General features: G+C 41.0%; 4 protein-coding genes across 6 annotated transcripts in view; 3 read left to right on the top strand and 1 right to left on the bottom strand.

Moving 5' to 3' along the window:
• LOC105683396 (flotillin-2) overlaps positions 1-20,772 on the bottom strand; it is a 135,377-nt gene that overhangs the window by 103,595 nt on the left and 11,010 nt on the right. The window lies entirely within an intron of this gene.
• LOC112695070 (glucose dehydrogenase [FAD, quinone]-like) lies at positions 635-11,411 on the top strand. 2 transcript variants are annotated; one of them, XM_048649752.1, is made up of 7 exons: positions 635-782; positions 6,813-6,940; positions 7,557-7,785; positions 7,930-8,293; positions 8,355-8,761; positions 9,915-10,423; positions 10,716-11,411. In XM_048649752.1, the coding sequence occupies exons 2-7, from the start codon at positions 6,815-6,817 to the stop codon at positions 10,914-10,916; spliced, it is 1,836 nt and encodes a 611-aa protein (XP_048505709.1). In that variant the 5' UTR covers positions 635-782; positions 6,813-6,814; the 3' UTR covers positions 10,917-11,411. The 2 variants fall into 2 exon arrangements, with proteins under 2 accessions (XP_048505709.1, XP_048505710.1); XM_048649753.1 differs by lacking the exon at positions 635-782 and adding an exon at positions 5,838-6,089.
• LOC112695072 (glucose dehydrogenase [FAD, quinone]-like) lies at positions 12,839-18,040 on the top strand. Its single transcript, XM_025747316.2, has 6 exons — positions 12,839-12,927; positions 13,606-13,834; positions 13,971-14,334; positions 14,398-14,804; positions 14,889-15,397; positions 15,772-18,040. Exons 1-6 carry the CDS (start codon positions 12,862-12,864, stop codon positions 15,970-15,972), a joined length of 1,776 nt encoding a protein of 591 aa, XP_025603101.2. The 5' UTR covers positions 12,839-12,861; the 3' UTR covers positions 15,973-18,040.
• On the top strand, positions 17,703-20,418 carry LOC112695071 (glucose dehydrogenase [FAD, quinone]-like). Its single transcript, XM_025747312.2, has 2 exons — positions 17,703-18,040; positions 18,347-20,418. Exon 2 carries the CDS (start codon positions 18,351-18,353, stop codon positions 20,160-20,162), a length of 1,812 nt encoding a protein of 603 aa, XP_025603097.2. The 5' UTR covers positions 17,703-18,040; positions 18,347-18,350; the 3' UTR covers positions 20,163-20,418.

Genomic DNA, 20,772 nt, shown 5'->3' with positions numbered 1-20,772 from the left:
GAAACAATCAATGAACCTGAAATGGGAAAATACCAATCGAATGGGCCTTATTATTTTATCGCCTAAAGTACGAACGACCCGAGATTCGATCTTTTTATCCGCGGGGCAACTCTATTCTCGATCTTCTGCGTCATTCGATACATTTTCGACAAAATGCCAAATGACTGTTATTTATTGTTTCTATCCACTTGATTCAATTTTAATTTTTGGTTTTTCCAATATTTGGCAACTCGCAAACATGAGCAGATCAGCTCGTCCGTGTATTTCGGATAAATTATCCTTTCTTATTGTTAGCGGGGCAAATAAAGGAATGAAAGGAAAATTTTTCAAATGCATCACTCTCAACGTTCGCGGAGAGGAGAGAATTGTTTCTATTTTGCTTTATTTATCTATTTTGTTTTTTATTGTTGTTGCCAACTCTGAGGCGACTCGCGATCGAAATTCAAAGTTAAAAATAACAGTCGCAAAAATTAAGAAAAATCAGAGCAAAACAGAAAAATTCCACTTTGTTCACATTACCGGGGTATCCACTAGATCATCTCCGCGCTGCCGAAATTACCCTAGATATCTAATTACCTATACGTATAGGTATATTACCCTGCTCAACTGGTTCGCAAGGATGAGGATTCCATCCGAAGTTAAAAAGCACAGAGCAGTTCTGCCCTACGTCTCATACGCTGAACATCGTTCTTCTCGTAACGTTTTTCAAAATACTATCAATTTTTTACAATCTCATTTGCCTGATCGACTCTTAATAACTTTGATTATAATCGAGGTCATCGGTGAGTGAAAATATTTTTCGACTACTTCATTTATTGTAATAATTAGGAGAAAAAATATTTAATCAAAATTTTTATACAATCCCAACAACACGTCTCTAGCTGACGTATCTGCATTATACGGTACGGTCAACGTTCTTTTGAAAAAGAAGTATTGTTCTCGATGTTTTCGGGGTCGCTGATAACAAACATAGCGTCAGAGGCGAACAGAATTGAATTTGACAGCTGCCGGTTGTCGATTTGACTGTCAAAACTCATAACTGAAAAAGAACTAATATTTGTACGAATTTGAGTTCGTTCGCTTTGTAACAATTTCCATATTTTGGCAGTCAGAACTTTTTCGAATGTATATGATATTTAGTTCAGTAATTCGTAGTTTCGATAATCACATCACGTCAATGATTTTCTTAGCCAAAAAGCAAACTACCCTCGACGCCGCAACCGTGAGATGGGTCGGTGCACATCGGGCAATAGGAAAAACTCGCGAAAATATATATGGACAAATACTAGAAATTCGACACGAGAAGGTACGCAAAAATTACGCTTCGGAACACACGCGAAACCGAATGATACGATTCCGCCGTTCAAGATATAACTGACATTCAGATAGCGTGCGAGGTCGGTGTGGAAATCACCTGATTGAATGAATAATCTATAATCACAGATGAAAACCAGAGCAAAAAAGATCAGCGAGCCATAATGACCTCGCGATAATTGAGATTTTTAATTCGGAATAAGAATTCAGATAATTGACCAATTGTAGGACTGAACCTTGTAAAATGAACCTTGCTTCGTGATTATTGTGTATAAAAATTGATGACGCCCGTCCCACCCCTGAGATAGAAGCTTCCGCAAGTAGAAAAACTTATAAGAGGAAAGTGTAAAATTTTGAAAAACCGATGGCTCCGAAAGTGCGATGAATTTATTTGCGTTCGAGTGCAACGCAGGTTACAATTACTATTGCGGTACGAAGGTACATGTCGTCAATCGATCATTAATTGATCGGTAGAGTTCGTTGCGCGGCACCTTCGACGAAATCGGTTTCAGTTTCAAAAGCTGCAATTCGACGTGCGACTACGTCGAATCACATAATGGTAATAACGATTTTGGTACCGATGAATCTTGCACCAAGCGGACTGCACGTGCACCTGTAACGCGGTCTATATATGGGTGCACAGAAATGCGGTTTGCGAAACGACCAAAAACTCGCTGAACGAGATATGCGAGATGCGGAGGGACCCATTTTTACGTCAAGTAATCGGGCAGGGATTCTCATTCTGACTTGCAGCTAATAATGATGCCAACGTACTCATGATGACTATTTTCTCATTATATTATACCTAGGGTGGCCCAAAAATAACTCTGCGTCTCCTATGAGAATATATTAGTTTAACGTGTTTTAAGAGCACCCTCCGAAGATCAACTCGAAAAAAAATAAATCTTAGGAGCCACTCAAGGTTTCCAAAATCGTCAAAAATTAAATTTTTTCTTACAAATAATTTACTTAATATGTTTTCATACGAAACGCAAAAAATATTTTCGTTTTTTTTTTCCTTGGGCCACCCTACTACACACAGTTTTATCAAAAACCAAAAGCTATTTCTGATCTCACTCTGGTATGAGAAATATTAGTTCCTAGTAGCACTCTACGATGGCGCGCTGTTGCTTCGTATAAAAAATTTTCGATTTCAAATTCATATTCTTAATCATGCAGAGTCCAACAATTTCATTGTCATGAAGAGCAGCATTTTACCTCACCTTGGTACCCAAAGCTCGTGACATATTAGATTAGTTAGATTAGCCACTTGAATAATGAAAAAAAAATTTGTATCTCAAGAAATCGCAAAAAAAAAACTAGGACCGTGGCCTTGGATATACTATCAGTATTATTTTTTTGATCTTCGACAAAATTCCAGCATATCGGTGCAGTTTTAAAATAACAGTTTTGCAAAGTAGATCTTCAATGATCTTGACCGCGTGTGGCCTCGATCCATAGCAAAGCCAGGCGAGGCCAAGCAGAACTACGGAAGAAGTCTGCGAAGACATCTGATGTAACATAGCTGATTAGGTTTACCTGTCCGTATAGCCGTTTATTGGCGATACCGATAAGATCGAGAAAAAGAACCTGTTCAATTGGGAATGGTCCGGTCGCCAGAGCTTAAGATAGGGGCAACCTGTGAAAAATTAGGGGGTGCGACTTTTTTTGTATGTACTTACAATTACGGGGGAGGTGGTTTTCGAGGCGATCCCCTGATTGCGTTAACAGACATGTTCAATTTAGGGGTGTATTGTTTTCCAGTAAACCATGTATAAGTCTGAAGATATCGATCCTAGAGCGAAAATGATGACCGCTAAACTTGTGAGAAAGTACATTTTCGGCAACTTCGATTATCACCACTTTCACGCTAAAGCGGAAAATAAGCGAATTATTCGAGAAATAAAGAAACACCCTTCAAAACGCAATGGGGGGGATCATACCGAAATTTTAGAATTATACTACCAACTCCACCCCCTCAAGTGTGAAAAAAAAAATCGCACCCCCTAATTTTTCACAGGTCAAATGCTCTGGCGAGTGATGTTTTTTTTTTTTTTTCATGCCGAAGGTACAACCCTAATGGGTCATGTCCCGATTGAGAAAGTTGATTACATCGGTGGACGTCATTCGTTCTGCTTGTACCTGAAACACAAAAATTGAGAGCAAATTGAATAAATGTTATCTAATCAATATTCATAACTGGAATTTCGTATAATTTTTAAATCATAAATTCAAATAGGCTAGAGTAACGTTCAACGCGGAGCGATGCGATAATCGATGTTTATTTATACAATTAACGGGCAATGCACCTTATTGTTCGAGATTTCGTAATGTTTCGTTCAGATAATTCTACTCTCCATGCGATCTATATTCTACGATGGTCATGGATCAGCTAATATTTACTATCGTACGTGATGTTACTAATGAGTGAATGATTCGTACTCAATGTGGCAACGAGCATATAATTTATTATCATAATTGATTCGCGAACATATACACGTTCGAAAAGTTTACGGAACAAACCAGTTGTACCGAAAGACACATCTTGAAGTAGATCCTATAACGGATCGCCAAAATAATGAAGGTAGTGGGGATTGAGATAAGCAGGAAAAAAAAAAAATTAAAGTTAAATGAAACACATGGTGATCAAAGCCTCAGTCAACCGGTTTCGGGCGGTCTAAACAGCACGTTCCACGTTAATATTGAGAGAAAAAAATAAATGAAGATACTGGCCCCTTACGAACGGATAATTTTGATGAGAAAATTTGCAATACTGTATGGTCATGTACACGGTGTCCCAAATTCAACGATAATATAATCGTGGTATTTGAAATACGAGAAAGATAGTTGAAAAGCAAAAAAAAAAAATTCATGCGAAAATTGCCTATGACTCAGATGAAGGACGCACTCAATTGGATGGCTGATTTTTTGAATGATAACAGTTTTTTATTTTCAAGAAAATTCTGTAACTGATATCGAGATCAATTTTGGTAGTACCAAAATTCTTTCATTTCAGTCATTTTTAGCTTAATTACAAATCTCCCCGAAGTTGGATTGCTATTGTACATGTACAATCGAGGATCACGGGAATTGAGAAAATTCTAAGTGGCTGCAAATTTTCCTAGTAATAGCTACAAGTTTTACCGAAGCAAAAATTGTTTCTTTCATTCGAAAAGTACAGTCCTTGATAAATTTTTTCAATTCGGCACGATCTGCTACAATGACATCGGTGATGTAGAGCGAAATTCGCCCTCCTTTGGGCTGAGCAATTTTAATTTAAGGGTTTACGCGATTATTCGTTTTGTCCTTTTTTTTTGTTCAGTTTTTAGAATGCTCAAATTTGACCTTCGAATCGAAACACCTTGTTAGTTACATTAGGTCAGTCGTTACATTAGTAGTTAGTAGTACGATAAAGTCTCTTTATTATACAAGAGCCTTTTCGTTTTGAATACATTAAGCTGGAATTTCATACAACGTTGTGGCCTACAAAACCATGAGCAGAATGGTTGATGAAAAAAAAAAAGTATCATATCGCAATGGTTCCGTTCCGAAAATTCTGTACATATATATAAAAATATAACCGTAACTCAGACTTTGGTGTGAGTTAAGGTTGAGCTCGAGCCGATGATCGTTGGTTGAAAATTTTCGTCTCTATGAATTATTGAAACGCGGTATCCTCGGTATAGAATCGTATCAGATCAAAGTCGGGTCAGGTTGTTCGCTTCAATTACGTGCCATCGATGCATCGTATTCGGTTTCTGATAAGCCTTCGCATTCATATCGCAGAAACTTTGCATGTCCGTCGAGGTGAGGTTGTCCATTCGTTACCGATCCTTCGTATGTACCGCAAATTTATCAGAAGTTAAGAATTCCTTGTCATCAAGTGGAAAGGCGTAGCCCACAAAAAAAGGCAGGTGGTTCACCTGCCAGAAAAATGTATAAGGGGGGAGTTACTGTGATTGCGGAAGTTTATTGTTTCTTTTTATTTTTTCAGTTTGATCACCTTTAATAGCCTGATTGAAAAAAAAAGTTCGGGTTACACCCTTGTGGTAATTAGACGTCCAAGATCCGAACTGTCAATGTATTCCAGTCTATCAGCCCACGAAGCATCGATCGATTCAATCGACCGATTCCAAACCTAGACTGACATGTGCATTATCGCCAGTTTTTGATCGGAAAGAAATTAAAAATAATTAATTTATGCCATCAGACAAACGCCAATCGAATAGAATCGTGTGGGCATATCGCTATGGGCAATCTGGCGGTTTCCTTAAATTTATTCTAACAGCCAAACCGTGTCAGATGTACAATCTTGAATTTTGAATATTGTTGCGTTTTTCTTTTTCATTTACAATAATAGATATTTTAATTCGAATTGCATATTTATTCATGGATCGATATGAGAATTGTTCAAACTTTTGACGTGAGCTCTGGAAGAACAACATCTACACCCGTCGGTTGATTTCAACAGAATAGATAATCTGCTATGAAACAAAAAAAAGAGAAGTTATTTAATTAGCAAACGAAAGAACTTCGCATTTCGAATCGCTTATTTGGGATCAAGTCAACCCTCAATTATGATCGCGTTTGGACCGGTAAATTCGAAAAAAGTCAGCCAATCGTTGATAGAGGATCTCCTACTCTATCTCGACTAGACTCCCACCATGGCTTGGAAAAAAGGTATACTATAAAAATCTGCGGTCAACAATTCTTTCAGTTCCAAGGTTGCAAAATCTTCAGACAGGTATACGCGCACAAGTATATTCAACACTCAGGTAATTTGTCATAATCTCATCGAGAATCTTTAGTGATAACTGTCTAAAAAAGAGGAATTTATCGTCATTACTTATCTTTAGATTCAAATTATTTTATATTCGAATAATATTTGCAATACCTCTCAATATCAAATGATGTACAACATTATTCACGGCCGTGATCAACACCGGACTTACGATAAAATAAAAAAAATAAATAAAAAAACACATCCGAACAACGAGAAACATCCGCAGATAAGAAAGATTGATAAAAAAGAAATAGTTGGAAGAGATATTTTTAAAAACCGGTTTTTTCCCCGTAAACACCACGACCGATAATATCGACAATCGATTGCCAACAGATGACTGTATAGCCCTTCGATTTCTTGCGATGATAAAATTGTTAAAAAAAAAAATTCGTGAGATGCAGTGATGAATCCGTTGATTAGCTCCGTAGTGAAACCAATGAACGAAAAAAAAAATAAAACACGTCGAAACGAATGTAATGACGGTATGCAGAAATGGACCAGAAATGCAGCTCGAATACTGCGGTGGATCGCAGAGGTCGTTGTGCGTGGCAAGGTGAACGGGTTAACGATAAAAATGCGCTTCGGAAAGACAAGAGGGAAAAATAGAAAAAGAAGATATAAAAACGATTTTTCTTCGTCTACCTAGTGCGAGAAAACGAGCTCCAAAGGAACCCGAGCAGTGAGCCGGAGCCTGAATTCTTTTTCGTTTTTATAGGAATGAGGGTTCTGATTCTGCTCCTGCTGGCAGCGGGGTCCTCCGCTGTCCCTGTGACTTACATGCACGCTGCGATTCAGTTTGCACGAGGATACAAAAGTTCAGCGATACATCCCGAACCGGACGTCGTAAGTTTTGGATAAATAAATTTTGGCTATTCGTACCGGTCACGTCCGAGTTCAACTCATGAGATCTGTTTAATAGTCACTCCGTAACTGACTATTCTTAGCGATTCACCTTAGACCTATACGCGCAATCGCGGAAGTTTGATAATATTTTCAAATTCAGTTGGAAAAATTACAACTTTTTCAACAGTTGGATATGCGCTCGTTCCCATCGAGAAAAATATGGTAATTGACTCGACTAGATTTTTTTATTCTACGCGTGAATACTAAATGGAATGATGCAAAGTTTTCGTGAGAGAAAACAGAAGCGTTCTTTGGAAAATTTTCTTCAAAATTCTATCGATTCAAAGATAACGACGTTACGGATTTTATTTCGTTGCTACCATGTTGTCTCCGATGATTTCTTTCAACCATTTACTTACTTATTATTATTATTATCATTCAAATTCATCGCATTTTCCCCAAGTTCTTTGTTTTCGGTGGATATACATTTATATACAAATCTGTTGAACTGCAGTACTGCGTACCACTAGCTAGAATAACTGAGTTTAAGACCTGTTTTTCTTTATACTTTGATCATACGCCAAGACGACCGAGATAAAAAAATAAAATCGAACAGGTTCTTTCGGAGTACGACTTCGTGATCGTCGGTGCTGGACCAGCCGGATGTGTTCTCGCCAACAGGCTCTCCGAGGTTCCAGAATGGAAGGTTCTTCTGATAGAAGCTGGTCGCTATGAAACCTTTCTATCGGACGTACCCATATTGGTCAGCTACTTCCAATTCACCGACTATAATTGGCACCACTTGATGGAACGTCAAGAGGGCGTTTGCGAAGGAATGACAGAAGGTGATCATAACAGATCGTTGGTTCCTATATTATACCTATGTAGATATGCAAGAAAAACCACATGTGCCAAAAAAAAAAGAGAAGAAATGAAAAGCATAACACGACTTTAATCGTTTTTGTTAAACCACCGATTTTAAATATCAGGTAGATGCCATTGGCCTCGAGGTCGCGGTGTAGGAGGCTCCAGTATAATAAACTACATGATTTACACCCGGGGTAATCGGCAAGACTTTCTTGACCTCGAAGCAGCCGGAAACTACGGCTGGAGTCCGAATGAGACGCTCCACTATTACATGAAAAGTGAAAAGGCGAAGATCGCCGCTCATCCTAATTCACCGTATCACAATCGCTACGGGTACCTCAACGTCGAAGATGTTCCATACAGATCCGATATGTCTGGGACTTTTCTCCGGGCGGCTGAAGAAGCGGGGCACAAGGTTCTCGACTATAACGGCGAGGACCAGCTCGGCTTTTCCTACGTACAATCGACGCTAAGAAACGGAAGGAGGTAAGTGCGACGATCTTGGCTTTGTCAATGCTGAGCCATGACTCGATTGTTCTCATCGCAGGTGCAGCGCAGCCAAAGCGTTCCTCAGACCGATAATAGGGAGACCCAATTTGCACGTGATAGCGAACACCAGAGTAACGAAAATCCTGATACACGAAAGAACCAAAGTTGCCTACGGTGTTGAATTCATAAGGAAGAGGCAACGGACCAGAGTTTTCACCAGGAAGGAAGTGATCCTGTCGAGCGGCGCGTTCAATTCCCCGCAACTCTTGATGCTCTCCGGCGTGGGGCCAAAGGAACACCTTGAAGAATTGGGGATTCCGGTAATCCAGAACCTTAGAGTGGGCAAAAATCTTCAAGATCACGTCTGTTACTTGGGCTTAACCTTCTTGGTATCGAATCTCAGAGAGAGTATAAATGAAAAAATACTCTTCTCGAATCCGAACTATTTCGTCCAATGGTTGAATGGTGAGAAATTTTTCCATTCTTCAACTCTTGACTGTATCTTGGATCGTTGGGGCGGAAAGAAATACGTTATTCAATGTAAACATACATAAACTGTTGATGACATCACCAACGGAATGATTCGATCAACGTGATCTGCGTGTATTTGCATACAAATTTCGTCATATCCGATAAACTCGATAAATCCGATCCTAACGTCAGATTATCTACAGCGACGCAACGTTTCTTTTCTGTTTTTTCATAATTTACCGGGACAATCGTTGCAAAGTATTTTTAAGTCCGTTCGAAATGAAAAAAAATTTTCAATAAATTCAATAAATTCGTGATGACTAATTACGCGTCTCTGAAATTGTCAAAAATTTATCATGCAAAATTTTTTTGATCGATACTCACAATCAGATAAGAAAAAACTTATCGATTTTCATATATCAAGCTTAATTATTGAATACCCAAAAACAAATTTGATCGGTCATCGAATTGAGTGGATCGACCATAAAAGCATGATATATTGATGATTACGCAAATGGAAATTTGACGACTGCCAATTATATATGATCGCTTCGATCAAAATTATTGGATCACGTCACGATATCCATACAAGTAATAAATCGGTGCCCTAGCTATCGCGGTTACAATAAATCTTAACACGGTCAACATTTTACCCGTACACGTGCAGAGTCCGCTGTGAACCATGAAAAAATCAACGAAAAATGTTTAATTCTTTTTCTTTCCATTTCCAATAAAATTTCAATGTTCAGTAGGTCGACTGATTGTAAGCTATAGTCTCGAATCGATCGAGCTCAAGGAAGAGAATGATTAAATTATAACTTTGCCAATTACCGACAGCCAATAATCGTCTGCAGATTTTACATCGTCGACGATCGGGCAAACAAATTGCACATATGTGAATCGGGTTGCAGATTTCGAGCGCAAGACATCTTTCAACATCTACCTCTGTATCTTGCGATTTCCAAGAGACACCCGACCGCCCGTTTGATTCGGTGTAAACGCAGTTGCCCGAAACAGGCGATCGGGTACTTCTTAAAAATCGCTAAGTACACGAGGAACATACATATGTGCCTAAGTTTTATAACGCTACCCGATTTTTGCAAAAATTTTAGTCAGATACCAAACTAATTGAAAATGACTCCAACAGGTTACGGTCCTTTGTCGCTGATCGGTGGCGTAGAGACAATCGGCTACGTCAAGACAGAACATAACAAGTTCGCCGGTAATCAGCCGGACATCGAACTATTCACTTTGTTCGGATCTTTGGCAACTGACGGCGGGGGAACCTACCGTAAAAGTTTCCACATAGATGATGAAAATTACAACGCAGTTTTTCGTGAGATCGATTACGCGGACACTTTCACGATAGTTCCAATGCTGCTGCACCCGGTCAGCAAGGGCGAGCTATTGCTGAAGAGTCGGGACCCTTTCGCGTGGCCGAAATTCTACGGGAATTACTACACCTCGGATATAGACGTGAAAACAATGATCGCAGGAATCAAGGAGGGAATTCGCCTAGCTTCGACGAAAGCCTTCTCGATTTACAAGCCTCGCATACACACCGCCAAGTTCCCAAGATGCAGGCAATACGTTTTCGGTACCGACGAATATTGGGAATGTGCTATTCGTACGATCACTACGACTCTCCACCACCAGGTGAGACCGAATTGAATTTTTATCGGATCTATCGTTCAGCAGGAACGAAAACGCGTAACTATAACAATGTGACAATAAGTAGAAATAGCTGAACATTGAACGATTTGTCGTTTTGTGATCTTACGAATCCGAATGGAACTTTTACAGTTGTTATTTCGTCGATCTTAATTATCCGTTTTCGCTTAGAAAGCGATTATCAGAATAGATTTGGCAGACAATATGATTATCGCTAATCAGCTAAATCTCCTAAATTATGCGAAAGATTGAAGTTTGGTTTTTCTTCTCTTTTTAGGTTGGCACCTGCAAAATGGGACCAAAATCCGATCCAGAAGCCGTCGTCGATCCCGAGCTCAGAGTTCACGGTATCGAATTTCTGAGGGTGGCGGACACTTCGATTATTCCAAAATCATGGAGCGCCCATACGAACGCACCGTCTTTCATGATAGGAGAAAAGGCGGCTGACATGATCAAGAAGACTTGGAAGAGACTTTGAATGACGAAAAAAGAAGGAAAAAAAATGGCTGCCATATCAACAGTCGTGCGAAATTGCAAAATTTTCACGACTTACAATTTAGGAAACTTGGTTGTATCATATTGAGTACCTATTATCGACATCATTTTACTGGAGTTCACTCGATAACCGAGCAATTTCATGTTTAACATTACTTATTAACATTAATATCACCATGACTGATGAAAATCATCCTAAAATCTACAGAATCACGCATTCACCTCTGTAGTGACGAATTTTATTATTTTTATCAACCGTTGTTGTGTTATTATCATCGATGATCCAATGTTGCGATCGCATTATTTCGCTCGACCATAACACGTGGAAGAAAAAAGAACAAATCTCGCTAATAATTTATAATCATTCAAGTTAAGAAACATGAGATGTAGTCGTAGTTGTAATCTCTAATAGATGACTGTGGATGTATAATACGAACGAAAAGATTGAATCAAAATAAAAGCTCATCCATTACTCTTATCACGGTATATTATCAGCACCATAGATATATGTCAGCACGGTCGTTGAAAGTTTCTTTCGAAATACCACAGATTTTATGATCTATGATGAAATTGAATCAGCCGGCTGGACGTGCCTACAAGTTTGACCGTACCCAATGATCAACGAAATGACTGAAAACAAAAGGGAATCCGAGGTGATTGGCCTCGTTAAAAAGTCGCCGTCATGTTATATTGGAATTCAACTCGCCGTGTGAATAAATTCCACGCTAATTTAATAATTCAACGACAAGGGCGATCGCGCAGGTGCATATTGATCGTGCGCGTAGAATGGTGATTTTTTTACTACATGCAAGTTGTGTAACCGTTATACAAATCGATCGGACGGACGACACCTTGGCACGAATAATCGTGCTTATTCTTTTAATATCATCCAACGATTTCGTCACCAATATTATCCCCCGTGACTCAGTTATCAAATGATTCGAGTTGCTCCACTCTCCGAAAAGAAAATGAAGAAGGAAAAAAATACAACACGCAAACTCTGGAATTCGCAGCGATATGATCGAGAACCTCATTGTTTGAACTCGACTTTTATTTGAATTTGATTCGATGCTACTGACACTGACCGCTACCCACGAGCACAAACGATCCACTTTTTCAAGGTAAGACCCGAATGTACTCCGCCGACGAAGGGGACGGATTGACGTTCGCTGTTCGAAAGCGAAACGTGAATGGGTGTGTGTTCTAAAAGCTGGAAAAGCCACCAACATCCTCGTAACGACATTCCTCCACTCGGGCGGTGCTATCAGACCCTTGACCACGACGGGCTATGCAGAAATCCAGGTTCAAAGAAACAAAAGAAGGACCGCTCAACTGGTTCCTGCGGCTTGAGAATTCCACCCGAAGTTCAAAAGCGTCGAACAGTTCCACCCCACGTTTCATACGTTGAACACTCGGTTGAACGTCGTACTTTTTCTGGTAACATTTTTTGAAATATTGTACAAATACAATTTTCAGGAGTTTCGCCCGATCGGAAATTTCCATTTTAAAATCGACCGCGCACTTTCGGACTGTTCGCTACAGGCATGGGCGAATTATATTCCTTTATTTCATTTTTTTTTCGTTCAAGTGCAGCGCAAGTAACAGTTGATCGCAACACGAAGCTCTAGTATTTCCTCAGTTGGGTATACTCGATCATTGTACAAATTTGAAATAAGAATTGAATCTTTAGCGACAAAGAAATTGTAAATTGAATTTCAATTTTCAAAGCAGTTTTACTGAAAACTGAAACAAAAACGAAATCAAAGTTCCACTCATATCCTCTAAAGGAGGCCGTTCGTAAGTTTTATTTTCAGATCAAAAATTCGAATGAACGAATACGACATTAACTGGGACCCTGAATTGTAGGAATGAGGGTATTAGTGCTGCTCCTTTTGGCGACGGGGTCTTCCGCCGTGCCCTGGACTTTCATGCACGCTGCAATTCGATTTGTTCAAGGATATAAGAACGTGCTACCGATTTTCGAACCAGCCGTTGTAAGTTTTGCACGATCTTCAGCCACTATCATACAAACGGACACTTTCATTGTTCGTCAAAAATCACTGAATTTATTTGCCATTCTACATTTCATACCGAATACTTTTGATACCAGCTATCACTTTGAAGTATATTACACCTGTCCTTTCCATCCCGTCACCTCGGAACGTATTGATTCATTTTACAAGACGGCTTTTGACGGGGGAAAAAATTATGTTGAAAACAAAGTAAACCAAAAAGTATGATAACTCGAAGTAAGAACAACAGATTCAAGACCAAATCCATTTATTTATAATTAATACGTGTTTTCGAAAGGAACGAAGGAACCGCATTCTCTGGTAAAAAATGTCCGATCCCTACATCGAAGTTGTTTTTGGTTCGTTTTCTGCTTTAATTGTTCAGAGGAGATAGTGTACTTGGTATTTATTTCTTAGCATTCGGTTTTGCGCTTTCAATTGAATAAAACTTCATTCGTTTATTTGTTTTTATTCAGTCAATTATTTTTGCTGTTTTTTTTTTTTGTTTTTTTTTGGTTGCAAGTCAGTTAAGAAAGATGCTGTGGGCTTGTACATTTTTTATTTGTTGCAAGCTCCGGGTGTCAACGCTTATAGAACCTGTTTTCGTTTTACTGCAATTATGTGGCAGAATGACGAACCTAAAAAAATAAAATCGAACAGGTTCTTTCGGAGTACGACTTCGTGATCGTCGGCGCTGGACCGGCCGGATGTGTTCTCGCCAACAGGCTCTCCGAGGTTCCAGAATGGAAAATTCTGCTTATAGAAGCTGGCCGCTACGAGACCCTCCTGTCTGACGTACCCCTGTTTGTCGCCTACTTCCAATTCACCGACTACAATTGGCATTACTTGATGGAACGTCAGGAGGGAGTTTGCGAAGCTATGACCGATGGTAACCGTGAACAATCATTCAATTAGCGTTGCAGACGTGCAAAACTTCATGTACAAATAGCAGTCTCATTACTTGTATATCTCTGCTGAGCGGCACGAAATATAGTTTTTTTTTTTTATTTGATTTCGAATATCAGGTAGATGTCATTGGCCTCGAGGTCGCGGTGTAGGAGGCACCAGTATAATAAACTACATGATCTACACCCGGGGTAATCGGCAAGACTTTCTTGACCTCGAAGCAGCCGGAAACTACGGCTGGGGTCCGAATGAGACGCTCCACTATTACATGAAAAGTGAAAATGCGAAACTCGCCGCTCATCCTAATTCACCGTATCACAATCGCAACGGCTATCTCAACGTCGAAGATGTTCCATACAGAACCGATATGTCTGGGACTTTTCTCCGGGCGGCTGAAGAAGCGGGGCACAAGATTCTCGACTATAACGGCGAGGACCAACTCGGCTTTTCCTACGTACAATCGACGCTAAGAAACGGAAGGAGGTAAGTGCGACGATCTTGACTTTGTCAATGTTGTGAGCCATGACTCGATCATTCTTATCGCAGGTGCAGCGCAGCCAAAGCGTTCCTCAGACCGGTAATAGGGAGACCCAATTTGCACGTAATAGCGAACACCAGAGTAACGAAAATCCTGATACACGAAGGAACGAAAATAGCCTACGGTGTTGAATTCATAAGGAAGAGGCAGCGGACCAGAGTTTTCACCAGGAAGGAAGTGATCCTGTCGAGCGGCGCGTTCAATTCTCCGCAACTCTTGATGCTCTCCGGCGTGGGGCCAAAGGAACACCTTGAAGAATTGGGGATTCCGGTAATCCAGAACCTTAGAGTGGGCAAAAATCTTCAAGATCACATCTCTTACATAGGTCTGACTTTCTTGGTATCAAATGTCGGCGAGAGTATAAACCAAAGTATGCTTTTCACGAATCCGGATTACATCATTCAGTGGTTGAACGGTAAAAATAAAATTTTGGTACTCAATTTATTCTTCTGGTCAAACTCTACCTGACCCTAAACACAGTCCGACATCCCTCCGGCAGGTGAAGGGCCTCTAACGATGACCGGCGGTGTGGAGGCTATCGGTTTTGTGAAGACAAAGTACAACGATTTGCCCGGCAATCAACCAGACATGGAACTCATCTATTTACTCGGATCTTTGGCATCTGACGGGGGAGAGGTCTTACGTAAAACTATCCACCTGGACGACGATAATTACAACGCAGTTTTTCGTGAGATCGATTTCGCAGAGTCTTTCACGATAATTCCAATGCTCCTGCACCCGGAGAGCAAGGGCGAGCTATTGCTGAAGAGTCGGGACCCTTTCGCGTGGCCAAAATTCTACGGGAATTACTACGCAGCGGATATAGACGTGAAAAGAATGGTCGAAGGCATCAAGGAGGGAATCCGCATAGCTTCGACGAAGGCCTTTTCCATTCACAACCCTCGAATACACACCGCCAAGTTCCCAAGATGCCAACGATACGATTTCGGTACTGACGAGTACTGGGAATGTGCTGTTCGTATGATTACTGCGACTCTCCATCACCAGGTAAAACTATATTGCATTTTTATTCCGGTTATCGAGTATTCCAAAAATTTATTGCAATCACCGTACCAAATCCTGCGGAATTTCATTCGCAATAACTGTCGATAACGGAATATTGAAGAATCTGCGTGATCGAGTCGACCTTCGAATCGATCTGATAATTATAAACGAACGGAACGTAATTTACCGTAATTATTTCTGAAACCTTGATTTATTTTTCGAAAAGAAGCGATGACCGATCACTGCAAATCCAAGCGCGGTAATTTGACACACTTACGTGTGTTTCTTGCACAATCAGGTTTCACACGTTTCTGTGTGAATACTTCTGTGTTACAATTACGCCAAAGTTTGAAGTTTGGTTTTCCTTCTATTTTCAGGTTGGCACCTGCAAAATGGGACCAAAATCCGATCCAGAAGCCGTCGTCGATCCCGAGCTCAGAGTTCACGGTATCGAATTTCTGAGGGTGGCGGACACTTCGATTATTCCAAAATCATGGAGCGCCCATACGAACGCACCGTCTTTCATGATAGGAGAAAAGGCGGCCGACATGATCAAGAAGACTTGGAAGAGACTTTGAATGACGAAAAAAGAAGGAAAAAAATATCTGCCACAGTGACACATAGCCATATGGTATTTCAAAATTTCAACGATCGATGATATGGCAATCTGGTATGTCATGGTCGTACCTCTTAAATTATGGTATCGACTCAGCGTAGTTCATCCACTCGTGGTAAAGGTTACTCAATCATGAAATAGGCGAGTTTGTGTTCAAAATATATATTATAAATATTATAACGGCTGCAAGCGAGAACTCTTCTCACACCTGCAAGTTATACGCTTGAGTTTTATACTCGCTCGAATCTTGCATCAATTTTCTCTGGTGTGCCATAAATTTACTTTTGGGAGACTGCGATAAAGGAGAAAAAAGAGATTACCAAACATCTTGTTGATATTCCGATGAAATGCAGTCAGCGGTAAACATATTTTCCTTATAGATTTAAGCAATTTTAACCGGTGCAGCAATCTACTGATTCGTAAGAAATGTGTGTTGTGAAACGCTGGTGCCGTCCAATGAATATTCGTGTACAAAGTGATTAAAAAAAAAATCAGATGTGAACGACCTCATTTGAATGCACTGTACATAGAATAATACATCCGAACACAAACCGCGATTTGCATACATTTCACATTACACACTATAATAATCGAACGACAGGACGAACCTCGTAGTACTCATTGTAACAACGTGCGGTGAAATAAAAATCGTACGACAAAGTGCATGAACTTATTACACAAATATGACTGCATCAAAATGTCTGACATTTTTTTTCACTTTCGTTTATTGATTTTGTCCTCTGCGATTTGTCTCGCGCTGTTAAATAATAATTCGACTGATTTCGCTCTCTGTTTTCTTTCTCTGTCTCTCTGGAAATACGAGAAGAAATTTCGTAGAGAAAGTTTTCTTAGCGCGACGTATACAAGGATCGACGTAGGGTATATTATTATGGATTCGGTCAGTCTTATATAACCACGATACTCGCTAGCCCGAACGATCGTACCTCCGATGGGTAAACATCTGCCAACAAGAGTTGAAAAATTCCCAGGTGTGCACGGGTGAGATGTTTCGTCGATTGGAAGAAAATAAAATAGACGAACAAACAGATTTCTTCGTGCGATTCGAAGAGACGATGTTTGAATTTGTGCCGCCAGCACGACTTGCCTTTGGAACGTCATCGAAATTAGGAATGGATGTGACGCGTGAAACTACGAAATTCCGAGCGCAGCAATTTCAATTTCTATTCTATAGTTTGAAGCGACAGCTCCCCCGACGATCAACAACCGATATACCCTAATAACCGTTATAACACACTTAGCGTACGGTCCGGCAACTCATTTGAAATTAATTACACAACGTGTGTACCCGGAGGAGAGAGGCGTGTAAAATTTTTTCGGTTATTTTTCAGCCATCCCCCCCCTTCTTCCGTTTCCTAAAATTTCAACCAGCGTACAGTGCGTTCAATTTTCTTTCGACTGTTCTCAACAGCTTGCGGTCACCTTCGATATTCGCAAGTTTTTGCAGCTTCGTAGCTCCGGTCGATGAATAACGTGAAAATTTCCACTGACGCGAAACGCTGCATCGATGCCCCCGACGACTGTCAATTTCGAATACTCGGTTGGAGGTTTTTTGCAGCGATCGACCCGACAAACGGTTCAAACCTCGTGGGAAGGGATGACCAGGTGGAAGCGATAAGGTGGTGGCAGGTTACATATACCATTCCATAGACGGCATATAGGCATATTACGCGGACACTCCGAGAAAGCGCATTTCACTACTGGACGCCGTCCTTTGCTGACGAGGCAAAGGAACGCGGGGCGGTTGCCGAATTTACACGCGATTATAATTGCGGAATCTCCGTAACCCACGCGCTGTTAGGCCGATTACCGAAATCGGAAGCGGAGCCGATGGCATTTCGAACCCCCGTCACACTCGCTGTCGTCAAATTCGCATTCTAATTTTCCCTTCGCCCACGTTCCACCCCGATGCACTCGATCTGACGGAGTGTCGATGATATACCGAAGGTCGCCTCAGTGAGGGAGCGGATGAGGGCTTCCAATTCGAACTGATCGTCGAGCAAAAAATACAGGTGAATTTTATTTGTTTATTCTAAGCTTTCATTACTTGATGCGTACACGTTTTTTGATACATGGTTCTTGGGCTGGAGTTGAAATTGTACTATAAATATTTTAGATTTTTATCTGAAACCTTAGCATATTTTCTATTTCATCAATAGTTCAAGTTTCGTTCCCAGTTATCATGGCAGCAAAAGTTAATCGAAGCAAAGTGACGCCATTCCAGTGAATCGATGCAAAATTACCTAGTGATTGAGGAATCAACGCTGAACCCGACGGAATATTTGGAAAGAATAATCAAGCGAATGAAATGTTTTCAGAAAAATGGAGCTCAAACGAATTATCTGCTTGATGTCTGTCATCTGCGTGACAAGGGGTCAATCTATCTTCGATCTCATACGGAACTACCGGCAAACAACGAGTAACGAAATTCCTTCGGGGGATGAACCTGACACAACGGTCTACGACTTCATCGTTGTCGGATCTGGGTCGGCAGGCTCGGCAATCGCAAATCGGTTATCCGAAAACAATAACTGGAAGGTTTTACTGTTAGAAGCTGGAAAGGCAGCGAATATTGTCAATGACATTCCAGTATTGGTGAGCTACTTTCAAATGACCGACTACAACTGGGGCTATAAAGTCGAGCCTCAGAAAAACGCGTGCCTGGGAATGAATAACAGACAATGTTCCTGGCCAAGGGGAAAGGCTTTGGGCGGTACGAGCACTTTGAACTACATGATTCACACCAGAGGAGGGAAACTTGACTTCGACAACTGGGCTGCGATGGGCAACGAGGGATGGTCATACGAGGACGTGCTTTATTACTTCAAAAAGGGCGAGCGATTCGATATTCCGGAGTTAAATAATTCGACGTGGCACAACCGGGACGGATATTTGTGCGTAGAGTACGTGCCTTATCACTCGACCTTAGCCACAGTCTATCTGCAAGCCGGAAAGGAGATGGGCTACGATATCGTCGACTACAACGGCAAGGATCAGATCGGATTCTCGTACATCCAGGTGAACATGGACAAAGGGACGAGGTGCAGCGCCGCCAAGGCCTATCTTCGAGTGCAAAGGAGCAACCTGGACGTCATGACAGGCGCCCGAGTAACCAAGGTGCTCGTCGACGAGAATAACCGCGCGTACGGCGTCGAGTACGTCAGGGACAAACAGTGGCATCGGGTGCGCTGCTCCAAGGAAGTTATTTTGTCGGCCGGAACCATCGACTCGGCGAAGCTGTTGATGCTTTCCGGAATCGGACCGAGGGACCACCTCGAAGAACTCGGCATCAAGGTCGTCAAGGATTTAAAGGTTGGTTATAATCTGTACGAGCACATCGGATTCCTCGGGCTGACCTTCATGGTGAACCAGAGCGTGACTCTGCTCCAAAAGAGTTTGATGAGGCCTAACGTGTTCCTTGATTTCGTCGTCAATCGAAACGGACCGATGACCATTCCTGGAGGTGCCGAAGCTCTTGCTTTCGTTCGAACCAAGTACGCCCCAGACGCAAGACCTGACTTGGAGCTACTCTTCGCTTCGGGATCTCTGCATTCCGACAACGGAGTTACTCTGAAACGAGCGCTCGGTATCACCGACGAACTTTATAACGCGGTTTACCGTCCTATCGAAGATCAGGATGCCTGGTCGATTTGGCCAATTTTACAGAACCCTCGAAGTGTCGGTCGCTTGAGACTCAAGTCTAAGAATCCCTTTCACTGGCCCACGATGGATCCGAATTTCTTCGATCATCCGGCCGATGTCGAGATCCTATTGGAAGGTATAAAGCTCGCTATAAACATATCGCAGAGCGAAGCATTTCGACCGTACGGTACGCGTCTTCACGATTTAAAGATACCAGGATGTAGAACATTCGAATTCGCTACGGACGACTACTGGCGCTGTGCCATCAAGCATCTCCCATCTATGATGAATCACGAGATCGGCACCGCCAAAATGGGACCTAGCTCTGATCCAGACGCGGTGGTCGACCCGCGGCTCAGGGTTTATGGAATTACGGGACTTAGAGTGGCCGATGCTTCTGTGATGCCAACGATACCCACGGGGCATTCGAACGCGCCGATTTCGATGATCGGCGAAAAAGCCGCGGACTTGATCAAGGAAGCTTGGAAATAAATTCCTACGGAGGAACGAAGAGTACGATGCCTCCGCGCATCGACGCCATAATATGGAACTTATCTGGAACGAATTATCAAAGATGATCTAGTATTTGTTGAAGACGTAATCGTAAATGTCTGTTTATAATTTCATACGTATAAGTATTTATGTTAAATGTGTATTGCTTACATATTATTCTAAGTATAGTCGTGAAAAATGTAAATGAGACTTATTATTCGTATCTCTATGTACAAAAAAACTAATTCTAACGTTATCTTGTAAATTTTTTTATCATTTGAAAAATATCAACCAAAAAAAGATCCAGTGGCCTTCACCACCTGCTGAGGTAGTTTATTGTTCCGAATTCTAAAAAAGATCCACGTGCCTGTCGAAATTCTAAATACAACGACGGGAATATTTTTATTTTGAGACAAATAATGTAAAAAAAATTAATAACTTTTAGGGAAAATATTCGAGACGGAAAACGCAGGATTTATAGAACAAGGAAATTTAATGATGCTATAGATTTCGCAAGTGTAACAAAATATCTGGCAATAAGTTAAAGTACAGGGGTGAAAAATGATGAAAGCAAACTTCTCCAAATTTCATATTTTTCTTTTTTATCGTC

Source organism: Athalia rosae, chromosome 2 (genome assembly GCF_917208135.1).
Source record: "Athalia rosae chromosome 2, iyAthRosa1.1, whole genome shotgun sequence".
NCBI lineage: Eukaryota > Metazoa > Arthropoda > Insecta > Hymenoptera > Athaliidae > Athalia > Athalia rosae.
This window is presented reverse-complemented; position numbering and strand designations above follow the sequence as displayed.